This window comes from Crinia signifera, chromosome 19 (genome assembly GCF_055691185.1).
Source record: "Crinia signifera chromosome 19, ASM5569118v1, whole genome shotgun sequence".
Taxonomy (NCBI): Eukaryota; Metazoa; Chordata; class Amphibia; order Anura; family Myobatrachidae; genus Crinia; species Crinia signifera.
This window is the reverse complement of record NC_139226.1, coordinates 11132415-11158837: the sequence shown is the minus strand read 5'-3', so window position 1 is coordinate 11158837 and position 26423 is coordinate 11132415. Positions and strand designations below refer to the sequence as shown.

The 26423-nt window shown below is 46.8% G+C and overlaps 1 protein-coding gene across 3 annotated transcripts; it reads left to right on the top strand.

Annotated features, from left to right (window-relative positions):
• Window positions 1-1983: 1983 nt before the first annotated feature.
• Window positions 1984-25425, top strand: LOC146042104 (uncharacterized). Of its 3 annotated transcripts, none has more exons than XM_083162022.1 (11): window positions 1987-2161; window positions 9114-9162; window positions 13204-13245; window positions 15685-15726; window positions 16407-16466; window positions 17115-17204; window positions 18959-19009; window positions 20281-20322; window positions 20904-20978; window positions 23693-23735; window positions 25307-25425. In XM_083162022.1, the coding sequence occupies exons 1-11, from the start codon at window positions 2129-2131 to the stop codon at window positions 25359-25361; spliced, it is 582 nt and encodes a 193-aa protein (XP_083018148.1). In that variant the 5' UTR covers window positions 1987-2128; the 3' UTR covers window positions 25362-25425. The 3 variants fall into 3 exon arrangements, with proteins under 3 accessions (XP_083018149.1, XP_083018148.1, XP_083018147.1); XM_083162021.1 differs by having other exon boundaries at window positions 1990-2161; window positions 13201-13245; XM_083162023.1 differs by lacking the exon at window positions 18959-19009 and having other exon boundaries at window positions 1984-2161; window positions 13201-13245.
• The last annotated feature ends 998 nt before the right edge of the window (window positions 25426-26423 follow it).

Sequence of the window (26423 nt, the reverse complement as noted above, 5' to 3'; positions counted from 1 at the left end):
AGAGGCAGACGGTAAGAGTTACACGGATTATATTTCTGTACATTATCACAATGTGTTATATACCGATAGACCGGGGATTACTTCAATACTTTGATCTTTGGGCTCATAAATGACTGTGACCCTGATGTGGACGCTCTCAAGTGGAACTGGATTGAATTTTGTGGATCGGCTCCATACGTGCATCTGTAATAGGTAACATAACATATGATGCTCATAGACCCTTGGGTACGGAAGGTCATTGACCATCGATGATTCAATATCACTGATGCTCTATGACCGATGTTGAATATTTTTACCATCAATGGAGGAGAATCACATCAATGCTAACGAAACATGTTTTTTTTGTAAAAAACTTGCGTCCCCGGCGTCCCTGCAGTGTTGGAGCGGGCAGGGGTGTCCGTGCCGCGGGGGAACCTGCGGTGCTGTCATTGTGTATAAAGCTGGCGGCGGCCGGGTCCCTGCAGTGAATAGAAAACTAGCGCTTCCCGCGCCGCCGCGCGCATTGCGCTAGTTATTTTCTATTCACTGCAGGGACCCCGCCGGCCGCCGGCAGCTTTATACACAATGACAGCGCCGCAGGTTCCCCCGCGGCACGGACACCCCTGCCCGCTCCAGCACTGCAGGGACGCAGGCGCCGCAAGTTTTTTACACAGTTCGCTAACCCTCCATGCTGGGGGTGAGGGGCGAACTGCCGCCCTCCAGGTGCCGGCGCCCTAGGCAAATGCCTAGAGCTGACTAGTGGCCGGGTCGCCAGCCCTGATGTTTGTACAGTACTACCGCCGGCCTTCAGTTGACTCTGCATCCTCTTACACCTGCCCCACACAGTTGTTTATACACATGGGATCATTCACTATCAGTTTCACCCACCATTCTTTGGCTGCTGCATCTCCAGACCCGCAATGTCTTAGTGTAATTGGACCCTACTTGGTTTTAATACAGGGATACACTCAGTGGTGGTTTTTGTCTATGGGCTGCAGGGCTGGAGCCCCCCCAGGTAAGATTCACCACTGTTTTCTGTTGTCTGTGAGACTGCACTGGTTTCACTGTGACTGGCAGTGATTTCCTATTGGAAGTCCGACCTGCCAGTCACCAAGGCAGTCCTATTGGGAGGTGTTCCTTCCCTCTGGAACGCCGGAGCAGCAGCCCATTAAAACCGGCTTTCTGAATATGCTTCTATGGGCCGCTGCAAAAGCAACCCATAGAGGCTGGGGGCCAGCGTATACACAGTACCAAAGAGGCTACTGCGCATGTGCCGGCCCCGCGGCGAGGACTAAAGGTGCATACACACTGTACAATCTTTTTGACCAACTTTTTTTGTCCAATTTTTTTCATTTCGGCCATTCTGAATGAAATTGGTCAAAATATCTTTCAGTACGTTCGCGACGAATGACGAATGATGATGCGCATACCCGCTAGTGATGATCACACTCACGTGTGCAGCCAGAGAGCCGGCCCATGTCTGCTGCAATAATAACTGTAACAGGTCTTGTAATTGCCCTTCTGATTCATGTATAGCTTCTTTCTGTGCATTTCAGTCCTGTGTGCGTATCATCAGGCACAGGTGTCTGCTCTGATTACCCAAGATGCAATGCAGCTCGGATGCACCCTATACAGTTGTATCCAGACTGTCCTATCCAAGGTCAGCAAATGTAACATCGGCCTGATGATATAATCGGATGGCTGAGAAGCAGGGGATCACCAGCTGAAAGATGGAAGGAGGTCGCGCTCAAGAACTGACAGTGTAAAACTCCGTTATAAGTCATTATGTTTCTATGTTTCTATGTTTATTACAGTATACCAGATGTGTTGTTTTGCCTCATTCTGATTAAGGAGCTATAGGACCATGGGATAGTTAGAGTGCGCTGCCAAGGTGGGGGGGGGGTACAAGTCGCAGCCCGGGCACTGTACCCAGCAGCGACATCTGTGTCTGAACACCTCCCTCATTGTTAGTCATTAGAAGGATGTAGAGTTCTAGCTGGAGGAAATTACACAATGTGGTTACTTCCTCTCTACACACACAATATAAATGTGCAGGGTTTCCCATCCACCCATCACAGTCCCTCCGACACCTTTCACCCCACTAAAACAGCAGCTCTCCAGGTACTAGGCCCATCTGACCCAAGGCGCCATGATTTCCTGCAAGCAGTCTCCCATCAGTAAGGTAAGAGGCGATGGATGCGTGCTGCTGTCTGTCTGTGCCCAGGATGCAGTCTGTGAAGGGTATACAGCTCTTAGCATCTTCTCTATAATGTTTATTAACCCTTTGCCAAGGAAATGTGTCAAATTAGGTGTGAAAATTACCAAGCAAACCTTTATATGAAACCTTCTGAGGGCCAATGTCGCTGTGAGGGATCCTCAAAATATCCGTTAAAAATGCCAGCACCGCGCACGGGGACTGTTCTTTTTTTGGGTGCAATATTTAACTAAACTTCAATTAATTGACTTGGCTGCATTTGTATTTATTTATACTGAAAGAACAGTCGCTGTGAGCGGCGCTGGCAATTTTAGTTTTTAAGGATGACTCACAGCAATGTTGGCACTCAAAGGGTAAAAATGTCAGTTCAATGAGAAACACATTATATGTAAAAGAAGCAAATATTACTCATTAATTTGTCTATATATGTAGAGAACGGACCCTTGTGTCGCACCACAGAAATTAGGATAACTGTGTGGGGGGCCGCCTAGCTTGCAAGATCCCCTGTTGCATAAGGGATGGGGGGAGATATGGAGTACAATAGTAAGTTGGCGCCACTTGTGTTGATCTTCACAATTAGATTGATCACGCCTTAAGTTAATTTACTCTAGCAAACAGAAGAAAGTCCATATCATTTTAAATGTTTATTGGGTACTTGTTTCCTAGCACGGCGCCAGCAATAAAAATTGTATCCATCGGGTCCTAAAAAATCGCGTTGATCGCATCGCATGCAACCAAATCGCATGCAATGCGATCAGCGCGATTTTTACATTGGAACCAATGTAAAATGTTCCCCGAGACCCGATTTTACATTGGCCCCAATGTTAAATGCCACCCAGACCCCAATTTTCATTGTATCCCTACCCTGATGGGTCAAATGCCCCCCCCATTGCTAACGCCACCCCACAATGAACCCCAACCCGAAGCGTCCTCCGACCTTTTTTTTTATACCCCCAGTATGAACGTCGGCGTGGAGTTGATTTTATATAGTGTGGCGAGTGCAGTGAGCCACCAAGCCCGAAGCGTGGCGACCGCAGCTAGCCCCGCGAGGGGACGCACATTACTTCACAGGTATTACGCATCCCCTCGCGGGGCTCGCTGCGCTCACCACTCTTCGGGCTCGGTGGCTCGCTGCGCTCGCCACACTATATAACGTCAACTCCACGCCGATGTGGATAGTGTGGGTATGTAAAGGTCGGAGGACGCGTACCGCCTACCCCTCGCGGGCTCACTGTGCTCGTCACCCTTCGGGTTGGCGTTCATCGTGGGGTGGCGTTAACAATGGGGGGGGGGGGGGGCATTTGACATACAAATTACCCATCAGGGTAGGTATACAATCAAAAATCGGGTCCATTGGGCCATTTAACATTGTTCCCTATGTAAAATCGGGTCCATCGCATCGGTCGCATTGTATGCCATTATAATGGCATACAATGGACCCGATTTTACATAGGAATTTAAAATTGAACATTAAGTTAAGGTATGCGATGGACGCAGATTTTTAATTGTCAGGAAAAAGGCTAAAAATAGCCCAAAAATCGCATCGGTCGCGTCCATCGTATACCTTAACTTAAGGTATGCGATGACCCACGATGGGCGCCGTGCTAGGAAACAAGTACCGTTTATTGTCTATATATGTGTTTACAAGAGTGATAGCTGCCACACAGCTTAGTCTGTCTAGACAAACTTCCAGACTTATAATGAAACAGAGCCCCTAGTGGATAAAGGATGTACTGCACCATGGAACCCATCTCTATATAATGATTCTGAGCCTGATTCTATCATAGCCACTGAGTCCTGGGCTACGCACACACTGCACACACTGGGGAATCATTAAATGGGGAGTGGCTGTTAACTGGGAGTGTCAGGTAATACGCAGGCATGGCCAGGTGTGTGAGAGGAAGTCATGTGATGTCAGCTCCGCCCCCGATCAGCCTGATTCTATCACAGCCGCTGAGTAAGTCCTGGGCTACGCACACACTGCACACACTGGGGAATCATTACATGGTGAGCGGCTGTTATCTGGGAGTGTCAGGTAATACGCAGGCATGGCCAGGTGTGTGAGGGGAAGTCATGTGACATCAGCTCCGCCCCCGAACAGCCTGAGTCTATCACAGCTGCCGAGTAAGTCCTGGGCTACGCACAGACTGCACACACTGGGGAATCATTACATGGTGAGCGGCTGTTATCTGGGAGTGTCAGGTAATACGCAGGCATGGCCAGGTGTGTGAGGGGAAGTCATGTGATGTCAGCTCCGCCCTCGATCAGCCTGATTCTATCACAGCCGCTGAGTAAGTCCCGGGCTACGTACAGACTGCACACACTGGGGAATCATTACATGGTGAGCGGCTGTTATCTGGGAGTGTCAGGTAATACGCAGGCGTGGCCAGGTGTGTGAGGGGAAGTCATGTGATGTCAGCTCCGCCCCCGATCAGCCTGATTCTATTGCACCCACTAGACTGCACACACTGGGGAATCATTACATGGTGAGCGGCTGTTATCTGGGAGTGTCAGGTAATACGCAGGTGTGGCCAGGTGTGTGAGGGGAAGTCATGTGATGTCAGCTCCGCCCCGATCAGCCTGATTCTATTGCACCCACTAGACTGCACACACTGGGGAATCATTACATGGTGCGCAGCTTGTGAATGGATTTGCAGTGAATCCCTAATCTAGGTAATTTTCGCAAGCCTTGCTAGGCAATTTGCAGGCTTGCACGGGGTGGGATTTCACTCTGGTGGGGCGGTATATACCTGATTGCAGGGCTCCGAAAATCAGCAGGGGGGGGGCATTTGACATACAAATTACCCATCAGGGTAGGTATACAATCAAAAATCGGGTCCATTGGGCCATTTAACATTGTTCCCTATGTAAAATCGGGTCCATCGCATCGGTCGCATTGTATGCCATTATAATGGCATACAATGGACCCGATTTTACATAGGAATTTAAAATTGAACATTAAGTTAAGGTATGCGATGGACGCAGATTTTTAATTGTCAGGAAAAAGGCTAAAAATAGCCCAAAAATCGCATCGGTCGCGTCCATCGTATACCTTAACTTAAGGTATGCGATGACCCACGATGGGCGCCGTGCTAGGAAACAAGTACCGTTTATTGTCTATATATGTGTTTACAAGAGTGATAGCTGCCACACAGCTTAGTCTGTCTAGACCAGGGTTCGCCAACCCGTCGCTCGCGAGCGACGGGTAGCTCGCCTGCTGTTTTACAGTAGCTCGTTTGCCTTTCTGCTGACCTCCTGCCGCGATGAGGCTCCTTGTTTGGCGGCAGGAGGTCAGACACTGCTTTAAAGGCGCTTTCAATCCGCTTTGTGTAGCCGCGACTTTGCGGCTGTGACCCCCTCCTCGCTTTGCGGCAGGTCTTATGCCGCGTGACCTAATGACGTCCCGAGCACGTCCCCAGCGTATGATTTCGCGGGCTTGCTGGAGACGCCACAGCAGCGCCTCTGCAAAATAACACAGTCCTGCGCCACAGCCTCTGATCGAGTCCTGCATCACAGCACTGGTTTAGGTAAAAATTCGGTTGCCACTGCTTGAGCCTCGAGGTATAATGGGCATAATGTGTGTGGCATATGTTTGATCATTAAACATATGCCACACACATGATGCCCATTAAACATATGCCCCACACCTTGGGTGTGGGGCATATGTTTAATGGGCATCATGTGTGTGGCATATGTTTAATGAGCAGCAATGTGTGGGGCATATGTTTAATGGGCATCATTTGGGGGGCATATGTTTAATGGGCATCATTTGGGGGGCATATGTTTAATGGGCATCATTTGTGGGGCATATGTTTAATGGGCATCATTTGTGGGGCATATGTTTAATGAGCAGCAATGTGTGGGGCATATGTTTAATGGGCATCATTTGTGGGGCATATGTTTAATAAGCATCAATGTGTGGGGCATATGTATAAAGGAGCTTCACTTTGTGGGTCATAGGCATAATCGTCATCACGGTGCGTGTTGTGTGGCATATGTATAATGGTGCCTCACGGTGTGTGGCATATGTGTAATGGGCATCATGGTGTGTGGCATATGTATAATGGAGCATTACGGTGTGTGGCATATGTATAATGGGCATCATGGTGTGTGGCAAATGTGTAATGGTGCATCACAGTGTGTGCGGCATATGTATAATGGAGCATCACGGTGTGGGGCATATGTATAATGGAGCATCACGGTGTGGGGCATATGTATAATGGAGCATCACGGTGTGGCATATGTATAATGGAGCATCACGTTGTTGGGCATATGTATAATGGGCATTGTGTGTGTGGCATATGTATAATGGAGCATCACACTGTGGGGCATTTGTATAATGGAGCTTCACATTGTGGCATATGTATAATGGAGCATCACGGTGTGGCATATGTATAATGGAGCATCACGGTGTGGCATATGTATAATGGAGCATCACGGTGTGGCATATGTATAATGGAGCATCACGGTGTGGCATATGTATAATGGAGCATCACGGTGTGGCATATGTATAATGGTGCATCACGGTGTGTGTCATATGTATAATGGAGCGTCACGGTGTGTGGCATATGTATAATGGAGCATCACGGTGTGTGGCATATATATAATGGAGCATCACGGTGTGGCATATGTATAATGGAGCATCACGGTGTGGCATATGTATAATGGAGCATCACGGTGTGGCATATGTATAATGGAGCATCACGGTGTGGCATATGTATAATGGAGCATCACGGTGTGGCATATGTATAATGGTGCATCACGGTGTGTGTCATATGTATAATGGAGCGTCACGGTGTGTGGCATATGTATAATGGAGCATCACGGTGTGTGGCATATATATAATGGAGCATCACGGTGTGGCATATGTATAATGGAGTATCACGGTGTGTGGCATATGTATAATGGAGCATCACGGTGTGTGGCATATGTATAATGGTGCATCACGGTGTGTGGCATATGTATAATGGTGCATCACGGTGTGGGGCATATGTATAATGGGCATTGTGTGTGTGTGGCATATGTATAATGGAGCATCACACTGTGGGGTCATTTGTATAATGGAGCTTTACATTGTGGCATATGCATAATGGAGCATCATGGTGTGGCATATGTATAATGGAGTATCACGGTGTGTGGCATATGTATAATGGTGCATCACGGTGTGTGACATATGTATAATGAGCATCACGGTGTGTGGCATATGTATAATGGTGCATCACGGTGTGTGGCATATGTATAATGGTGCATCACGGTGTGGGGCATTTGTATAATGGAGCATCACGGTGCGGGGCATATTTATAATGGGTATCACGGACTGCACTATTGGGGTCATGTGTATCTGGCACTGCACTATTGAGGGCATATGTGTATCACACCCCCATTTTCCATGGCCGCACCCCATGTGGCTACAGCTCTTAGAGAGCTGACCATGCCCCCATAGCGGAAAAAATGGGGGATGTAGCCTTGCAGGAGTTCCACGGTAGTAGCTGAACCCTATAATTTTTGGCGCGTGCCTTCGGCACGCGTAGATGTCTCTTCTCCTCTGCCTCCAGTGTTGGGAGGTATGTTTGTGACATATTGGACATTACAGTGTGTGGCATATTATGTCTGGGGCATTGCAGTGTGTGTTTTTTATATTATGCAGATTTTTTAACATTTTTTACTTTAGTAGCTCTTCGGGCGGTTTATTTTGTCGCGAGTAGCTCCCGACCCAAAAAAGGTTGGAGACCACTGGTCTAGACAAACTTCCAGACTTATAATGAAACAGAGCCCCTAGTGGATAAAGGATGTACTGCACCATGGAACCCATCTCTATATAATGATTCTGAGCCTGATTCTATCATAGCCACTGAGTCCTGGGCTACGCACACACTGCACACACTGGGGAATCATTAAATGGGGAGTGGCTGTTAACTGGGAGTGTCAGGTAATACGCAGGCATGGCCAGGTGTGTGAGAGGAAGTCATGTGATGTCAGCTCCGCCCCCGATCAGCCTGATTCTATCACAGCCGCTGAGTAAGTCCTGGGCTACGCACACACTGCACACACTGGGGAATCATTACATGGTGAGCGGCTGTTATCTGGGAGTGTCAGGTAATACGCAGGCATGGCCAGGTGTGTGAGGGGAAGTCATGTGACATCAGCTCCGCCCCCGAACAGCCTGAGTCTATCACAGCTGCCGAGTAAGTCCTGGGCTACGCACAGACTGCACACACTGGGGAATCATTACATGGTGAGCGGCTGTTATCTGGAAGTGTCAGGTAATACGCAGGCGTGGCCAGGTGTGTGAGGGGAAGTCATGTGACATCAGCTCCGCCCTCGATCAGCCTGATTCTATCACAGCCGCTGAGTAAGTCCCGGGCTACGTACAGACTGCACACACTGGGGAATCATTACATGGTGAGCGGCTGTTATCTGGGAGTGTCAGGTAATACGCAGGCGTGGCCAGGTGTGTGAGGGGAAGTCATGTCAGCTCCGCCCCGATCAGCCTGATTCTATTGCACCCACTAGACTGCACACACTGGGGAATCATTACATGGTGCGCAGCTTGTGAATGGATTTGCAGTGAATCCCTAATCTAGGTAATTTTCGCAAGCCTTGCTAGGCAATTTGCAGGCTTGCACGGGGTGGGATTTCACTCTGGTGGGGCGGTATATACCTGATTGCAGGGCTCCGAAAATCAGCAGCTGTGCGATCAGGTCTGACATGTAAGGCTCTGTCTCCCCTTGGGGGGGGGGGGATGGGAAGAGAACGAGAGAGAGAATATTAAAAGAGTTTGTGGGCACAATGTCTGTCTGATTTTCAAAATAAGTAATCAAATGTCACTTTGTGGTGTACAAGCAATGACTGCAGTATTAAAGTGTGTTAAGGTTGAATCTTTATTTATCACTGTGTAACATTTGTCATCACTTCTTAGTGTGTGGCCACTTTGCTGATTCTGGCGCTCTCCCTGATGGTAGCACCAGGTACGTTTATATCATCTTATATACATCAATTACCGGGACGGTGAGAGATATACTGCAGGAAGGGAGAGGTGGGAGGGGGGGGGGGGCCCTCCGTGAATTGCGGGAGGTTGGGGGGGGGGGGGGGGCACGGGGCACGATTAATTCTTTCTACTGCTGATACCTCTCCCTATGCAACCAAGCATCTGACTTGCCTTCTTCATTGCTTTGTTACATTGCCTACCTGCCTTTAAGTCCCCTGAAATAGTGACACCTAGATCCCTCTCTTCCTCAGTAGTTTCCATTATAGTGCCATTTATACTATATTGAGTCTTTGGATTTTTGCAACCCAAGTGCATGATTTTGCATTTTTGGCATTAAACTGTAGTTGCCATTCTCTTGACCATTCCTCTAATCTACCTAGGTCATCAATCATTTGTTTTACCCCTCCTGGTGTGTCTACCCTGTTGCATACCTTTGTGTCATCTGCAAAAAGGCACATTTTACCCTCACTTCCATTTGCAATATCACCAATAAAGATATTAAAAAGCACTGTTCCAAGTACAGATCCCTGGGGTACTCCACTTGTAACCTTTCCCTCCTTTTACGTTTACTACAACTCTCTGTTTTCTGTCCTGCAACCACGCTCTTATCCATTCAACTATCTTAGAATCCAATCCCAAGCTTTCAAGTTTATTTAACAGTCTGCGATGTGGGACAGTGTCAAAAGCCTTACTAAAGTCTAGATAAGCTACATCTACAGCCCCATCTTGATCTACTTTAGTCACCCAGTCAAAAAAGTCAATAAGATTTGTTTGACATGATCTTCCCCCAGTAAACCCATGCTGTTTTGGATCCTGTAAATTGCTGGTTTTGAGATATTCTACAACTCTTTGTTTTAAGAGTGTTTCCATCAATTTCCATACTACTGATGTAAGGCTCACTGGTCGATAGTTGCTTTCCTCTTCCTTGCTTCCACTTTTGTGCAGTGGGACTACATTCGCTGTTTTCCAGTCCTCTGGGATTACTCCAGTAGCTAGTGACTGGTTGAATAATTCTGTTATTGGTTTTACCAGCTCCCCTTTAAGCTCTTTTAGTATCCTTGGATGTATCCCATCTGGCCCCTTTGATTTATCCAATTTCAGTTTTGAGAGTTCTGTGAGGACTTTCTCCTCTGTAAATGTACAAGTTTCTCCCCCCATTTACCCACTGACTGGGCCATTTTCTCTTCAGCCTGTGCTTTTGCAGATCTGATTACCTTCTTAGCCTCCTTCTGTCTAACAAGATACACCACTTTGTCCTCATTCTTCTGCATTTGCTTACATTTTTTAAAGGCCAACTTTTTTGCTTTCACAATACTTGCTACTTCTTTTGTAAACCACAATGGCTTCCTTTTCCTTGTGTTTTTCCTAACTCTTTTGACACAAAGGGGGTTATTTTGGTTCACTCTTTCTGACAAATTCCTTCTTAGAAGGACAAAACCATGTGCACTGCAGGGGGGCAGATGTAACATGTGCAGAGAGAATTAGATTTGGGTGAGTTATTTTGTTTCTGTGCAGGGTAAATACTGGCTGTTTTATTTTAAAACTGCAAATTAGATTTCAGTTTCAACACACCCCACCCAAATTTAACTCTCTCTGCACATGTTACATCTGCCCCACCTGCAGTGCACATGGTTTTGCTCATTTTGAGAACACATTTGTGTAAGTTCTGTTGCTTTTAGAATTGCACTTTTTAATTTTCCCCACTTCTCCTGCACTTCTTCCAAGTTCCTCCACTCTGCGAAAGAATCCCTTATAGAGTTTCCCATTTCTACAAAATCAGCCTTCCTAAAATGTATTGTGCTGTCATAGGCAGGCGCACGGGGGTGCCGGGGGTGCACAGGCACCCCCTAATGACCGGCTCCCCCTAATGACCAGCCCCCCCCCCATACACAGACTGTGGCAGCAGCAGGGAAATAGCGCCACACTCCAAAGATGGCTGCCATTTTGGAGGAGACAGACACTATACAGTAGGTTGGCTTGACCTCTAGTGTCTGTCAGATAAGCGCAGCGATACCGTGCTGGAGTTAGCATGGACCTGCCCTGTCTCCTCTCCCATCAGTAGCACCATGGGGTAAGCAACCCCTTTCCCCCCACAGCTGCCCCGTGCAGGATCTGGAAACAAATCTGTTCTTTCAAATCCTCCTTCGCAGGGCTCACATGTACGTTACTCAAGCCAGAGTCTCTCTGGGTGCTGCAGGCCTCCCCTTTGCCCTGGATCCATGGTAGTTGCTAAATTGTAGTGGGCTAAAGGACCTTTCATACACAGGGGGAGGAGCAAGGCCAGGGGGCTTGCTCCTTCACTATCCACGCCACCACTGGTGGCCTGTAATAACCCGCGCCTGAAGCACAGCGAGCGAAGAGAACCCGCGAGTGTCCGTTGGGTCCCTTGTTCCGACCTTGCTCCTTCTCTCTTCGCCCCCTCTCCTCCCCTGTCACGTGACAAAGTCCCTTAGCCCACTTGAATTTAGACCTCACCCTGGATAAATGGGCCACCCTGACACCTTGCAGCTCCCCCACATATTGGTGAGTGCCCAGGGATCGCTGTACCCATCAACTCTTCTGTATGTGTGCCCCACTTCTTTTGTATATGTGACCTTCTTTACATTGCTATCCCTGTATGTGTGACCCCCTCTAACCCCTCATCCATAGTGTTTGACCCTCCTGTACCCCCTTGACCTGTGTGTGACACTTTGTCCCCTGCTACCCCCTTCCTCTGTGTATGTGACCCCGTCTACCCCAATTTCCCTGGTGTCTGAACCCCTGTTACCCTTATATGTGTGTATGTGACACCTTGTACCCGAATAATAATTTATAATGGGCCTTACGGTGAGTGGCATAATATGTAATGGGCATTACAATGTATGGCATTATGTATAATGGGCATTATGGTGTGTGGCATAATGTGTTATGGGCATTACGGTGTGTGGCATAATGTGTAATGGGCATTACGGTGTGTGGCATAAATTGTAATGGGCATTACGGCGTGTGGCATTAATTGTAATGAGCATTACGGCATGTGGCATAATATCAAATGAGCATTATGATGTGTGTCATTATGTGTAATGGGCATTGCATTGTTTGGTATAATGTGTAATAGGCAATACAGTGTGTGGCATTATGTGTAATGGGCATTATGGTGTGGCATTATGTGTAATGGGCATTACGGTATGTGGTATAACTTGTATTGGGCATTACGGTGTGTGGCATTAATTGTAACGGGCATTACGGCATGTGGCATAATATCTAATGAGCATTATGGCGTGTGGCATTTTGTGTAATGGGCATTACGGTATGTGGTGTAACTTGTAATGGGCATTACAGTGTGTGGCATAAATTGTAATGGTCATTACGGCATGTGGCATAATATCTAATGAGCATTATGGTGTGGGGCATTATGCGTAATGGACACTACAGTGTTTGGTATAATATGTAATAGGCATTAAGGTGTGTGGTATTTTGTGTAATGGGCATCACGGTTTAAATATTTGCTGCGCGCCTACAGAGGTCCCTGCCCCCTTTCTAGTATGTGTGTGTCTGTGTGTGGGGGGGGGGAAAGATTATTTCTGAAGTCCCTATATATAATTAAGTCACCAACTATTTAGTTTGCATTGATACCCAGGAGGAAGTGATAGATACGCCCAGTAGGTGGTGATTGACATGCCCAGTAGGCAGTCATAGATACACCCAGTAGGCGATGATAGACATGCCCTTCCTATGGTGCCCCCCCCCTAGTAAAATGGGCTGTGCACGCCTATGTGTGTTGTGTTGTATTGTGCTGCGTTGATTTGTATTGTGCTGTGTTGTGTTCTTTGATTTTGCAGACGTCACGGTCCCGACAGTCATGGAAACCTGATTTTTTCCAGAACTTTTTCTAAATGTGTTCACGTTGGGATGTAGATGAAGATATTTCTTGTATTAGTTTTGTTGTTTTGACCAGAACCCAGATGCAGCTCAGACCTGCACAGCGCCCTCTGCAGGCTTCTTTACATAGTAATAAATACTGTATTGAATGTTTCAGCAGGTTCCCTCAGTACCAGCAGCCCTTCTGCCAGCAGCGACCCAGGTGAGACAACATCGTGCACCATGGAGCCAGATGTACTAAGCCTGGAAAAGTGATAACATGGAGAGTGATAAAGTAGTAGCCAATCAACTCCTAGCTGCCATGTTACAAGTTGTTGGTTGACTGGTTGGTCATTTATCACTCTCCATTTTATCACTTTTTAAATATCAACTTTTGATTGTCATACATTTAATTCTACTATAAGAGATTATAAATTTTAGGGGCCGATCCTATTCATCCTGAATTGTGCGATGTGCCGTTGCCGCAATGTTTTAATGGCAGCAATGGCACCTGAAACCGCATCCTTCGGGGGCTAAAATAAGCCCCACTGTGCACTAAAGCGTTCGCTGCCCCATGTGTAAATTGCAGGCGCCGTAAAGTGCAGCCACTGCGACAATGACTGGCATCCGCTGAGCAGGATTGACCCCTGTTAACAAATGAGGATTATAAATAACTAGGTGATTCATCGCGCCCTACGGGCGCTCTTCACACCGTCGTAAGGGGCTGCGCCCCCTTAATTTGTGAACATTTGCATATGAGAAAGATGGTTAGAATTGTATGAAAGATGGCCTGTATTGCAACTTGAGTTATAGGTGAAATGTGTTAAATAGAGAGCATATGATGTGGAAGGGGGTGTGTATTGTTTTGTTTAATTAAAAAGCGGTTACAGAGTAAGATGTACATTGATAGTTTGGATGGTACAGTGACATTTGTGGGTGTGGGGGGGGGGGGCTGTGTGTGCGTGTTGTTTAGGTGTGTGTGTGCAATAGTATAGTAGGGTGTTTTTGAGTCAGCGGCTCCCCACTGGCGGAGGTCATGACCAGGGGTTAAAGTGAGGGGGAACTGGGTGGAACTGAGTTCCACCACCTCTAATGGTAGGGGGAACTGAGTTCCACCTCCACCACAGCCCTGAACAGTAATTCCAACAGAAAAACCTGTCCCATCAGCTTCTTCTACTGGCACGGCGTACATAATGTAAAGTTAAGATGAACAACTGTGGGCATTATGTGTATAAGGGGAATTACTATGTGACTTAATATGAATCAAGGGCACTACATGCAGTGTAATGTGTATACGATTGTGCTACCATGTATGGTGGATACATTATCCCTTTATGGGTGGTAGGGCACAATTCCCTAGCACTGTTCTCGGCTCTGCCTAATGGGGGGGGGGGGGGTCGGTGTTAGGGGAGTGGAGTTCCACCACCTCTCCAGGACCACTTTAAGCCCTGGTCATGACACAGGAAAACAGGAGGCTGGGTAGTGATAGGGGTGTGTGGACATAAGGGGGACTAAAGAGGAGGGTGGGAGATATTGTGCAGCTTCTGCCAGTGGGTGAGGGGCCAGCGTGGCAGTACAGGAGTACAGGATTAGTCAGTGTCTCCTCCTACTGGGTGGGAGTTCGGGTGCATGAGAGCAGGAGGCTGGGCTATGAGGCATGATAGGGGAGAGGGGGGGCGCGGGGGGTTACAGTGAATCGCGGGAGGGAGGGTCGCGGGGGGTTGCCGCAATGACAGGAGGGGGGTCAGGGGTGGGGAATCGCGGTAGGGGGGGTCGTGGGAGCACCGTGAACCGCGGGAGGGGGGGGGGGCGCGGGGTGCCGCGAATCGCAGGAGGGGGGGTTGTCACCGGGGGTGCCGCGAATTGTGGGGGGTGTGCTGTAAATCGCGGGAGGGGGGTCGCGGGGGGTGCCGCGAATTGCCACAAGAAAAAATCAACACAGAAAGGTCAACACATGTAAATGTTGACATAAGTGTGGCACTTCATTGGTGTCAATGTTGACACATGAGAATGAATATGAAAACATTGAAAAAGTGAAAAATAAATCTTGTCAACCTTTTTCATTGTCGACCATAGCCATGTCAGTGTTTTGCATGTGCCATTTAATCGTGGGGATGCTGTGAATGGGGGGGGGGAGGTGCATACCTCCCAACATGACCCTCTCCAGGAGGGACACATTGCTCTGTTTCTGGACTTCCTTCTTAATTTATGGATTACCATCACCTGTGCTTAAACACCTTTCTTATCAATTACCCTGTTTAAAACAGGTGATGACAATCATAAATTGAGATGGAAGTCCACAACCCAGCGTTACAGCTCCAGACACACTTTGAGTGACAGATGTAGCCAAATATATAAGAGATGGATTATATCAATTTATGTTGTCACCTTGTGGCCACAAGTGGTACTGCAATACCTTGTGATCTGTAATCTGCTCATGCAGAACCTGTCCAAGATAAATGAAAGACAGAGAGGCACCACCCTCCTGAACACATCGATAAGGAGGCCCGCATTCTACAGAGGTGGTTAGACAGCGCCAGTGTACACTTAGGGACGCTTCAATCAAATATTTCAGTTTAGGCTCAGTTATACGCGGGTTAAGGAAACATTATAATACCATGGGGGTTAAACCCTACTTAATTTGTTTTCTTTTACTCCTAAGCCTCCCCAAGCCCTTCCAGCTTCTCTGCCACCAGCGGACCAGGTAAGACCATCTATCTATCTATCTATCTATCTATCTATCTATCTATCTATCTATCTATCTATCTATCTATCTCTCTTTCTCTCTCTCTCTCTCTCTCTCTCTCTCTCTGTTTGTCTGTCTATCTATCTATCTATCCATCTCTCTCTCTCTCTCTGTCTATCTATCTATCTATCTATCTATCTATCTATCTATCTATCTATCTATCTATCTATCTATCTATCTATCTATCTATCTATCTATCTATCTATCTCAGGGTTGCCGACTTTCTTATTCTCCTCTCCGGGAGAAGCCTGGAGAGGAGAGTTTCAGTAGCCGCTCAGGGGGCAGGGCTTAAGCGTGACATCACTAAGCCCCACCCCCATGCTGGTAAACCAGCGAATTCAGGGATCTCCGTTAAGGGGGCGGGGCTAAAATGTCGCGATTGTGTTATTTTAGCTCCGCCCCCTCCTCTGAGACCCGAGGATTGCGGCATTTTAATGCCGCGATCCGGGGGTCAGCGGGGGTCCCCCCTGAATCCGGGAGGGTTGCCCACCCTTCCGGGGGGCCGGAAGGGGGACCCGATTTTCGGGAGACTCCCCAAAATTCCGGGAGGGTCGGCAACCCTGATGTATCTATCTATCTATCTATCGTTAGACCTAACCCCAGTGTAGCCCATACTGAATAGATGGCATGTCTTCTAGGTTCCATCACTATACCACAGACCGTTGCCCAGAATACGTCATCATCAGCAGACACAGAGGGTGAGTGGTTCCCATAAATCCCATATACTGACCAATCGCAGAACACCGCTCTCAATGCCTCTGTTACTCAAGGACAGTATCTGCCCTGTACTGTGATTGGCTGCTTCTAATATGACTACAATATGGAACCAACAGAAGCTAAATTCTTGGATAAGAGAAAGAGCGCCCCCTGTATTCAGGGAGGGTACTACTACTGCATTATGCACCAATCACAGACTTTTATACTGTACCTACTAATTTATGTGCCTCAATCTTGTCCTCATCCTCGTTTTAACCAACAGGTGTCTAGAGTACAATGTTCTTTGCATCAAACAGACAGTGCTGTGTCCATATTCCTCATTGGGATTGACCGATACACATTTACTATGATGCAGCCAGTGATGTCATGACTGAACAGTGATGTCACTAATTTGTAGTAGATTTATTGGCTGCATCCCCGATGATCACACATCTTCTGGGCGATATTTTCAGAAGCTGGGCCACTTGTACCAAACACACCTGCTGTGGCCGTGGGGGTAACAGCGCCTGCGGTAGGTGCAGCTTGTGCCCCCCTGAACCCATTCTAGATACTCCACTGGGTATAGTACATTGTAAGCATGTCATCATGCCGCTAGTGCACTGTGTAATGTGCATGCTTGTCTCACCCAGATTACACTACCCGCGCTACGTCACAAGATGGCGCCACGCGATGGAATGTTCTGGGCACAACCGAATCTCCTCCTACGGCCACAACAACGGGTGAGAATGGACGCTGCATTTACTTGTGCTGCTCGGGTAACAGAAATGTAATTAAGGTCCCATGAGCCACTCAAATACCACCGATGGTGTGGATTATTAGACAGACAGTGTCCAGATAGACAGTCAGTAGGTTGACAGTGACAAGTCGAGCCTCGACCTTACGACAGTGTCGCACTATTGCATGTAGACCTCTCGATGTCGACCTGTACATTGTAGACCTATCAACCAGGTCTTGAAACTAAGTACCAGCCAATCAGCTCCTGACTGACTGTCACATTGCAAGCACAGCTTGATACATGGCTACCAGGAGCTGATTGTTCCGTACTTTACCTCTTACCCAGGGCCGGATTTGTGCCTAGGCCCGTGAGGCACCGGCCTCAGGGCGGCACCAATTAAGGGCGGCAGGCTGGCTGACATTCTGTTAAATGGCACACCGGGTGGGCAGCGGCGAGTGACGAGCGCCGCCGCCGCATAGATGAATTATATGTAGGCGGCAGCGCCACTAGTCACCCGCCACTGCCCACCCACTCTGCCGTGCACATTACATCACCTCTGGTGGCTGGGTCCAACGGTCCCCCTGGCTCAGGCTCACTGCTGCCGGCTTCCACCCATTGGCTACTCTACACACACACAGTCTATTGGCTGCTGTGTATCCAGCAGCTGAGCTGAACGGCGCGCAGATCCTCCCTGTGCTCATCACAGTGTGTGAGCCAGAGAGAGACTGATGGAGACACTGTGCTAATCACTGTACTAATAAGTGCCTCCCTCCCTCCCTCCGAGTCCTCCGTACAGTGAGCAGTCCAGAGTGCTTAAAAAAAATATTAAGGTGGGCTACAGTTACATTTTTATGACACATATATATAAATAACAATGTATATACATATATGATTACATTAAAATTGGGGGGGGGGGGGGGGGGCACAAAAATGTTGTGCCTAGGGGCGGCCTGACCCCTAAATTCGCCCCTGCTCTTACCACTTTATCTCTATCCAAACATTGCCCATTGTGACATGGGACAGTTTAGAGCAGTGTTTCTCAACCTCGGTCTTCAGGACCCCCCCCGACAGTACACGTATTCCAGGTGTCCACACAGAATCACAGGTGAAATAAATAATTAGCTCCCATCTTGTAAAATGAATAATGAGTGCACTTGTGCACCTGCCGGGTGACCTGGACAACATGCACTGTTGGGGGGTCCTGAGAACCGAGGTTGAGAACCACTGGTTTAGAGGAATGATTGAGATATTTTTTTCCCAGTGAAACAGCACCCCTAGTGGTAGACGAAAGGAATGCTTAGGAAATATCTTCATTAGAGACGAGTTTGAATTTAACTTATTCTGACAAATCTACGTTGTCAGGGTCAGAGTGCCAGGGTCAGAGTGCCAGGGCTGCTCTTGGTGATATGCTCTGGTGCCCGGACTCCTGTGTCTGTGACCGGCAAGCTGCGGGGCATGCTGGGAAGAATCCGTGTCGGATCCCTCATACAGCACTGCGGAAATAAAGCCTTAGGCTTCTAGGGATACGGTCATTAGGTAAACAAGCATTGGGTCGACACCATTAGGTCGACAAGCAGAAAGGTCGATATGGGTCTAGGTCGACATAGGTCTAGGTCGACACAAGCATTAGGTCGGCATCTCTAGAGCCCTTCTCTATATTAGGGGTCTATTTTATGGGAATAACAGACGCATATGCAGAAGTGAAGTACATATATGCTGTAGAACCGCCTCTATCCTTTGGCAAATTTGTTATTTTAGGTCCTTCGAAAAGTGTGACCACAAGATCCGTTGTCCACAAAAACACCAAAGGTGAGACACAGATTACGTCTGGGGTACAAATTGGGTTAATATGGTAAAAAAAAGAGCGGGACCTCTCCCTGTACATTGTTACATCTGCCCCACCTGCTGTGCAGCTTGGTGCAGCCCAGTAGATTGATGCTGGAGATTGACTTTTCTGCTGTGCACCAAAAACAGCATTCTGCGTTCTAATTGACATTCTCTCGTGACCTAGGGCGGGATTTATCAATACTCGCATTTCTGTCCTTTTTTTCGTGCTGTTTTCGCAGGCTTTTTGCTGAGTTTTCCGCGTTATGTATGATTTTTTTCCCTTGTTTCTTAGGTCTGCGGTAATGCAGACCTCCGTCGGAATCTTTTCTTTTTTTTTTTTGTGCGCATGCGCAGATGCGTCCTGCTGCTGGCTGGGTTTCCCCGGCTCGCAGCGCTCAGCTTTTGTTTGACTTATCCCTTGTATTGCTGGCGAACTGCAGTTGTGACAGTTCAATTATTAAAGTATAATGTATTTTTACAGTGTATTTTTACAGTGTGTTATTTACCTTATGAAAACAGGTTGTGCTGTGGGATGTATTTTACTTGTATGGGAGGCAAGATTGGTTCTTTTTTGGAAGGTGTGAGGCACAGATCATCAGGGCTAGGCAAGAGGCAGTGTGCCTCACACCTCACTGCCTCTTGCCTAGCCCTGATGATCTGTGCCTCACACCTTCCAAAAAAGAACCAATCTTGCCTCCCATACAAGTAAAATACATCCCACAGCACAACCTGTTTTCATAAGGTAAATAACACACTGTAAAAATACATTATACTTTAATAATTGAACTGTCACAACTGCAGTTCGCCAGCAATACAAGGCGAATTATGTCCAAAAAAAGCTGAGCGCTGCGAGTGTTAATACATAACACAGCGCTTCAGCTGCAATACACTGCTATGGGATGATCTTGCGCGCCGGAAACTCCGCGATATTTCAACCCGGCGGAGTTTTTTCATGAACAAGAATCGGAAACTTTATTCATACATCACATGAACAGTCGGCGGAAGCGAAAACGGGATGTCAGCGCGACGGTAAGCGTTGATACATCCCGCCCACAGTGCCCTCTTGTGGCTGAAGAGTAGAATGCGTGCTAAGCCTTTTAAAACTAAACGTTTGTTTTATCAGCAAAAACAAGCTTTATTATTATCATTCACTTTATTATCATTCAATTTAATAGCTCTACGTATGGATGACTGCCGATTACAGAGTTTGTAGTATCAGCGTAGTGTATATGTTCTGTTGCTTTATATTACAGACAAGGCTAAAGGCGGACAACACGACCAGATATTCTACTATGGTGAGTAAGACTTCTTCAAATATGACCCAGATTGAGATCAGAATACATTGACCAAGAAAGGAGGAAAATATAATCAGGACTTACAGTAGCAAAGCTTTGAGATCACATGTCTTTATGTCACTGTTTACGCCGGTCTTCTTTCTCCCATTGAGGACCAGATGTATCCAGCTTCAAAAAGTGATAAAGTGGAGAGTGATAAACAACCAACCATTTGGCCCCAAACTGTCATTTTTCAAATGCACCCTGTAGCGTGACAGTTGGGAGCAAATTGTCGGGCTGTTTAACACTCTACATGGGGTTAGGTTTAGGCGGTGGGGTGTGGGGGTAAGGCACCAGTAGAGATGGTTAGGGTCTGTTTTCAGGGGGGGGGGGGGGAGGTTAGACTGCTGGAAGGGAGGGATAAGGTTGTGGGTTGGGGCAGGGAGAGGGTAAGTATACTTACTTGCCCCCTGTCGAGATCCCTACCACGGTCATCTGTATGTATCCCGAAGACAATGCAGGGAAATGGTTGTACAAAGAAGGTAAAAATAGTTTTAACAGCAAAAGACTAATAACAATTTAATGATTTTTATTATTTGCAGATTATAAAAAACTGAGAATACAAGGTTTGATCTGTGCTCTGATACTGTGCATCATTGGGCTCCTGGTGCTGACTAGTAAGTGTAAATAATGATGCAAAATAGCCGGTGTATTGAGGGGGGGGGGGGCAGATTTTTTGGCCCTCACCAACCGGTAAAAGCCCTCTATATCACCGATCCCTGATGCCTTAGGGCAGGCATTCCCAACCACGTCCTCAGGGCACACAACAGTGCAGGTTTTAGTGATATCCAGGCTTCAGCAGAGACGGTTTAATCACAATCACTAAGGTACTGATTAATTCACCTGTGCTCAAGCCTGGATATCTACAAAACCTGCACTATTAGTGTGCCTTGAGGACCGTGGTAGGGAATGCCTGCCTTAGGGAGAAATAGCTTTTTATGCATTGCACATATGTATGCATCGGACACACTGTTCACCTTCTGCAGAAACACCAGCTAGATCAGGGCTGGGCAACACCGGCCCTCCAGATGTTAGTGAACTACACATCCCAGCATGCCTTGCATCAGTTTCAGCATGGCCACATAGCAAAACTAATGCAAAGCATCCTGGGATGTGAAGTTCACTAACATCTGGAGGGCCGGTGTTGCCCAGCCCTGAGCTAGATGGATCTTGAGATGGGTGTGGTGTATGGTCCCGACTGGCCGGACTCCGACAGCGGGGCGAGCACAACAAAGACCCTTGAGGGTCGTGGACCCCCACGAGGGAGAATAGCCCGTGGCCGTCGGGCCCCGAGCGTCGGGGTTTTGACTGTCGGGATCCCGATGTCGGGGTAATAACTGTCGGGATCCCGACTCTCGGGAAACTGTCCGGCACCCCTTAAGATTGCCTACAATTCAAAATCCACACTTGATACTACAACTCCATTGACATAATTTTTATTTTTATGCATTTAGGGGGAAAATCATGTCAAATGCTAAAGCAGGAGTGGGAGTTTTTAGTAATAGTGATTGGTCCTATCTGCTACAATAAAAAAAAAAGATCAGAAAGAAGGCTGGTGTTTCCAACGGTGTTAGAAACAATTATTTAAATAGCCAATTCATTTTAATGGGATTGACTGCCATTGAAATGCATAGTCCATTGAAATGGCAGTGTCCAAATTTTATTAAACATCCCAACATCTCATGTGTACTTTAAGCATGTCATAACATATGTGAACTTAACATAACTAAACCTGAAATAAAGACTCGGAGACATAGGTTTGGCAGAAATTGTTAACTGATTTATTTGTAGCAACTTTTAAGCTAATTTGTTTATTTGAATTAATTTGAATTAATTAATTTGATTTAATTATTAATTAATTAATGGTGGCCAAGAAAGAACGGCCACAAATGTAACTCCACCCCAATTCTGACGTAACTGGCCTAACTCAAAAATACAGGCGGTATCCAACTCTACCCACACATTGACTACCCACCCAGCCGGGTGGGGACGCTGTCCCCGACACGGGTGATACAACGAAAAGGCCTAAGCCAATAAGAGGTGAGTGCACCGCAAACAAGCCATAAAAACGCCCACAAAACCTGTGGTGTGAGCTAATTGATTAAATCTGCCGTTCTTTCCCGCCTATCAGCTAACTCGATTAACACCCACCACCCTCGATAAATAACAGGGAAGGGAGGGCGGGGAATTCTGCAGGAAGAAGAGGAAATCTCCTCCCCTTCCTGCTATTATCAATCAGTCACCACTGCCAGACCTATGTCCTTATTGGCTCTCCGAGTCACATGCCTCTCAGTGTGACATGCAGATGTGGATGTTTAATTCACTCCATGTCAAGTGTTGGCATTTCGTTACTCTTAACTAAGCTGTACCAGAAACATTACATGTACAATCTGATCAGTTTCTGCACCAGCTTTCATCAATATCTCCTTATGGATATAATTCCAAGGGACAGGTTACACATGGAATTGGGAGTTTATTTACTCCCTGTCAATAGGTGAATTTGAAATTTCGGGGTTCACTGACTAAGATAGAATATTCAGCAGGATTAAAATCTGCACTGGATAAAAACAACCAATCAGCATGTAGCTGTTATCTGATTGGTGCAAGTTTGATAATAAGAGTCAAGTGGATACCCTGGGTATTGGGGGAGCACAAAATCCAAAACCTTGCACCTAATTGAATATCTCAAATAATGTCCATGTTAACATTCTGGTGTCTACATTTTTTAATGTTGACATTGCATAGCACATTCTCCTCAAGTGTATACATGGCCAAAGTAACAAATCGTAATAACCAATCAGAGTATTCTGTACATTTCCTTACTTGCACCAGAATGATCAAAGCTAACTAGAGATTGGATGCATTGGGTTAGTGCACAATTGTGGGTCAATCCAATTGAGTGTGAGGTTCTCATTGCGGCAGCAGACACACTTTCCCGCATCCCGTACTTGCACAGACGTGCCCGCTACCCCATAGGACTGCAAGTCATTTTGAGGGAATTGGGCAGAAATCAGCCCATGATGGGTACAAGTTTTAATTCCGCTGCTGGCATTGAAATTCAGGGGCAATTGAATGTCACATCCTTTGCATATACTTGGATTGACCCAAGCGACTAGCCTCATGTGACATAGGGACTTATACAGTAGGTGCCACAATTGGTTGCACCATCGGCAAAGAGGAGGGGGGTCAGGGCATAGGAAGCTTCTAAAGGCCTCATCCTCTCTTAAAACGGCCTAAAGTAGCAGATAAATCACTGAACGTCATAACCAGCGACATTGAGTACAGCTACGTAATTGTCTTGGCTATAATGGGAACTGGTCTTTCTCTACAGGTGGGAAATGCCGTGGACTCTCCTTTCGTCGCCGCCAAAGACGGTAAATTGTGCATTTGTTACTCGCTGTATAACAAGGATGATGAAGTCAAATATCCCCTTTGGGTAAAGCGGTGTCCGGATTCCTGAAAGAAAATGTCTAGGTTGACAACCTATTGTCGACATACATATTTTTCGACACAAGGTATGGTTGATGCATGAAAAGGTCCACATGAGTTTTTTGAGGGAATTTTATCAATGTTTTACTGTTCCATCCGTGTGGTCTCCGATTGGGAACGGTAAAGTGTGCTGAGCGCAGTGGAAGCAGAGCAAGCGGACGAGGTGCACTAATTGGGGGTCCACGCCGCCATGCCGGCCTTTTTATGCATCAAACTTTGTCCAGTGTCAACCATTTGGGCAGTGGCGTAACTATAAATTTTGCTCCCCCCTGCCAAAAAGTTTGTGGCGCCCCCTGGGCTCCTCTCCAGAGTGTTTCCCCAGCGGAGAAGCTGAAACAGAAGAGAGGCAGAGAGACCAGCAGACACTTCTGCTTCCCCTGGCTCAGACACGTTCCAGGCCGCCCCAGCACGCCCATCCTTTACACAGTAGCCAATAGCCAGCTCTGTGTACAGTGGGTGGATTTGTCGTCACTATCATGGCTGACTCCCCTCTGGTGCTCAGCCAGCAGGCAGCAGCATGTCAGTGCGTCGAGCGGGTGCTGGCGCCCGCTACCCCTTGCTCCCCCAAGCAGCTGCTGGGGCTGCTTTACAGTAGTTACGCCACTGCATTTGGGGTTAGACTAGACTTTGTCGGACCTTCTACACCACATTCTGATAACGCAATTGTCTTGGCAGTTATCCTATGAATCTGTTCTGGTGGTGGTGGTGGTGTGTGTGTGTGTGTGTGTATGGGGGGGGGGGGTGGTGGTGGGGTGTATTAAGATGTAGAGGGTGGCAGACTGATAATGTGGGTGTGTTAGGGCTTAGAAATTGGCAGGCAGAAGGCCGATTTAGAGTCCCAATCCACCCATGGGTTTGAGTTTGGACTCACCCCTCTTAATAATAATATAAATACACAGTACACAAAAGTACAGAAAAGCTTTTCATAAACAATGCTTAGGGAAATTAAGGAAATGCTTGAGTAAACAGGAAAGTCTTGAGTCTGTTTTGAAGGATTGTAAAGTGGGGGCCTCTACCCGTTATGTGCCCCACTTGCAGTGTAGTTTGTAAGGTGCCTACATACAGGATTTTTTTTGCTTTAATCCCAATTCAGAAACATCCACAACGAGTCCATTCATTCCCATGAGTTTTGAGACACATGTTTCCAGCGCAAATGTGTGAATGAGCCCCAAATGCGACATCAGGTTCTCCTGGTATTATTAAGCTATTAGAAGTGATGGGCAGGACCCCACCTAAACCTGGAAGTCCTGTCACTTTAGCAAACACCGTATGTATGAGTACACATGCCTCACCATCATCCAGCCCCCCCCCTGCCGTCAACCAGACTGAAGTTGCGTTTCCAGAATGCACATATGCGCTCCAGCCATTTTCGCACAAAAGCAGGGGCTGCTGAATAAGGCCCACAGGTTGGTGAATATTTTCAGGCTAAACTCTCATTTTTTTCTGTGTATTCCAGGAAATATAATATGGATACAAAGAGCTTACACACAGCTGAAGAATTTCCTGCGTAAGAATAACCAGATGTAATTTTCTACAGTTTTATAATAAATTAACTTTTTTATCTGGAAAACTTAATATGACTTATTGTGTTATCCTATTACGCCACCTGCTGGTGAAAACATAAATCCTTTTACCGTGGGTTCTTACGTGTGTGTGTATGTGTGCGCATATGTGTGTGGCGGCCATTTTTCTGGTGATTCACTGCTACCTTCATCGCAGGGTAAGTATTCTTCAATAGAACTTCCATCTTCGTAAAAATACCCCGCCACCTATGCTCAGGGCTGTCAAGACATTTTGCAGGTCCTGATAGATGTTATAACAGAAAGTGAAAGCAATTTTTGCAGGGACACTGATCTGTTTCAAACACGCTGGATATGGAGGGAGGGAGCTGTGAAGACAGAGGTTGGAGGTAGGAGAAGATGGGGGGTGGGGTGGAGAGTGTGTAAAAACGGTCACTGATCAAAGTGAAAGTAAAAACTGTCACAGCTCAAAATGAAAGTACATTGCAGAAGCCGTCATTCTGATGGGATTTTAACTAGTTTGTATATAAAGCACATTCACAGCTGCAGATGCATTAATGTACACCTGGGAGTACGGATCTCTGAGGTTCTGGTCGCTTGTTTTCACCTCAGGACCACACAGACAGAACAATAGTGAATCACATCTTTTTTAGTACAATGCAATGAAGATGAATTATAATTAATGCACTTTAATTACACTTTACAATAAAATAAACACATTCTTTGAAGCTTTACTTCCTCCCCTAAACTAGTAACTACAGTATCTATAATACTGACATTGGGATTGTGCATTAGTTATAGCGGTAGATCCTGTAGAATTGTGTTTACTTCTGATATACCAGAAATAAGTCCGCCTGATTTCCATCCCGCACTCAGCAGCTAAGCAGTGATTGGACTGGCTAGTACCTCTCCGGGAGACCGTTTGGGAATACCAGTTGCTGTAACTAAGCGCGGACAGTAGATACACCCTTGTCCGACTAAGGGAGTCCTCTATTCTTCTCCAAACAATTTTTGTCTTACCATCATTACATTTATTTTATTTTTTCTTTATAC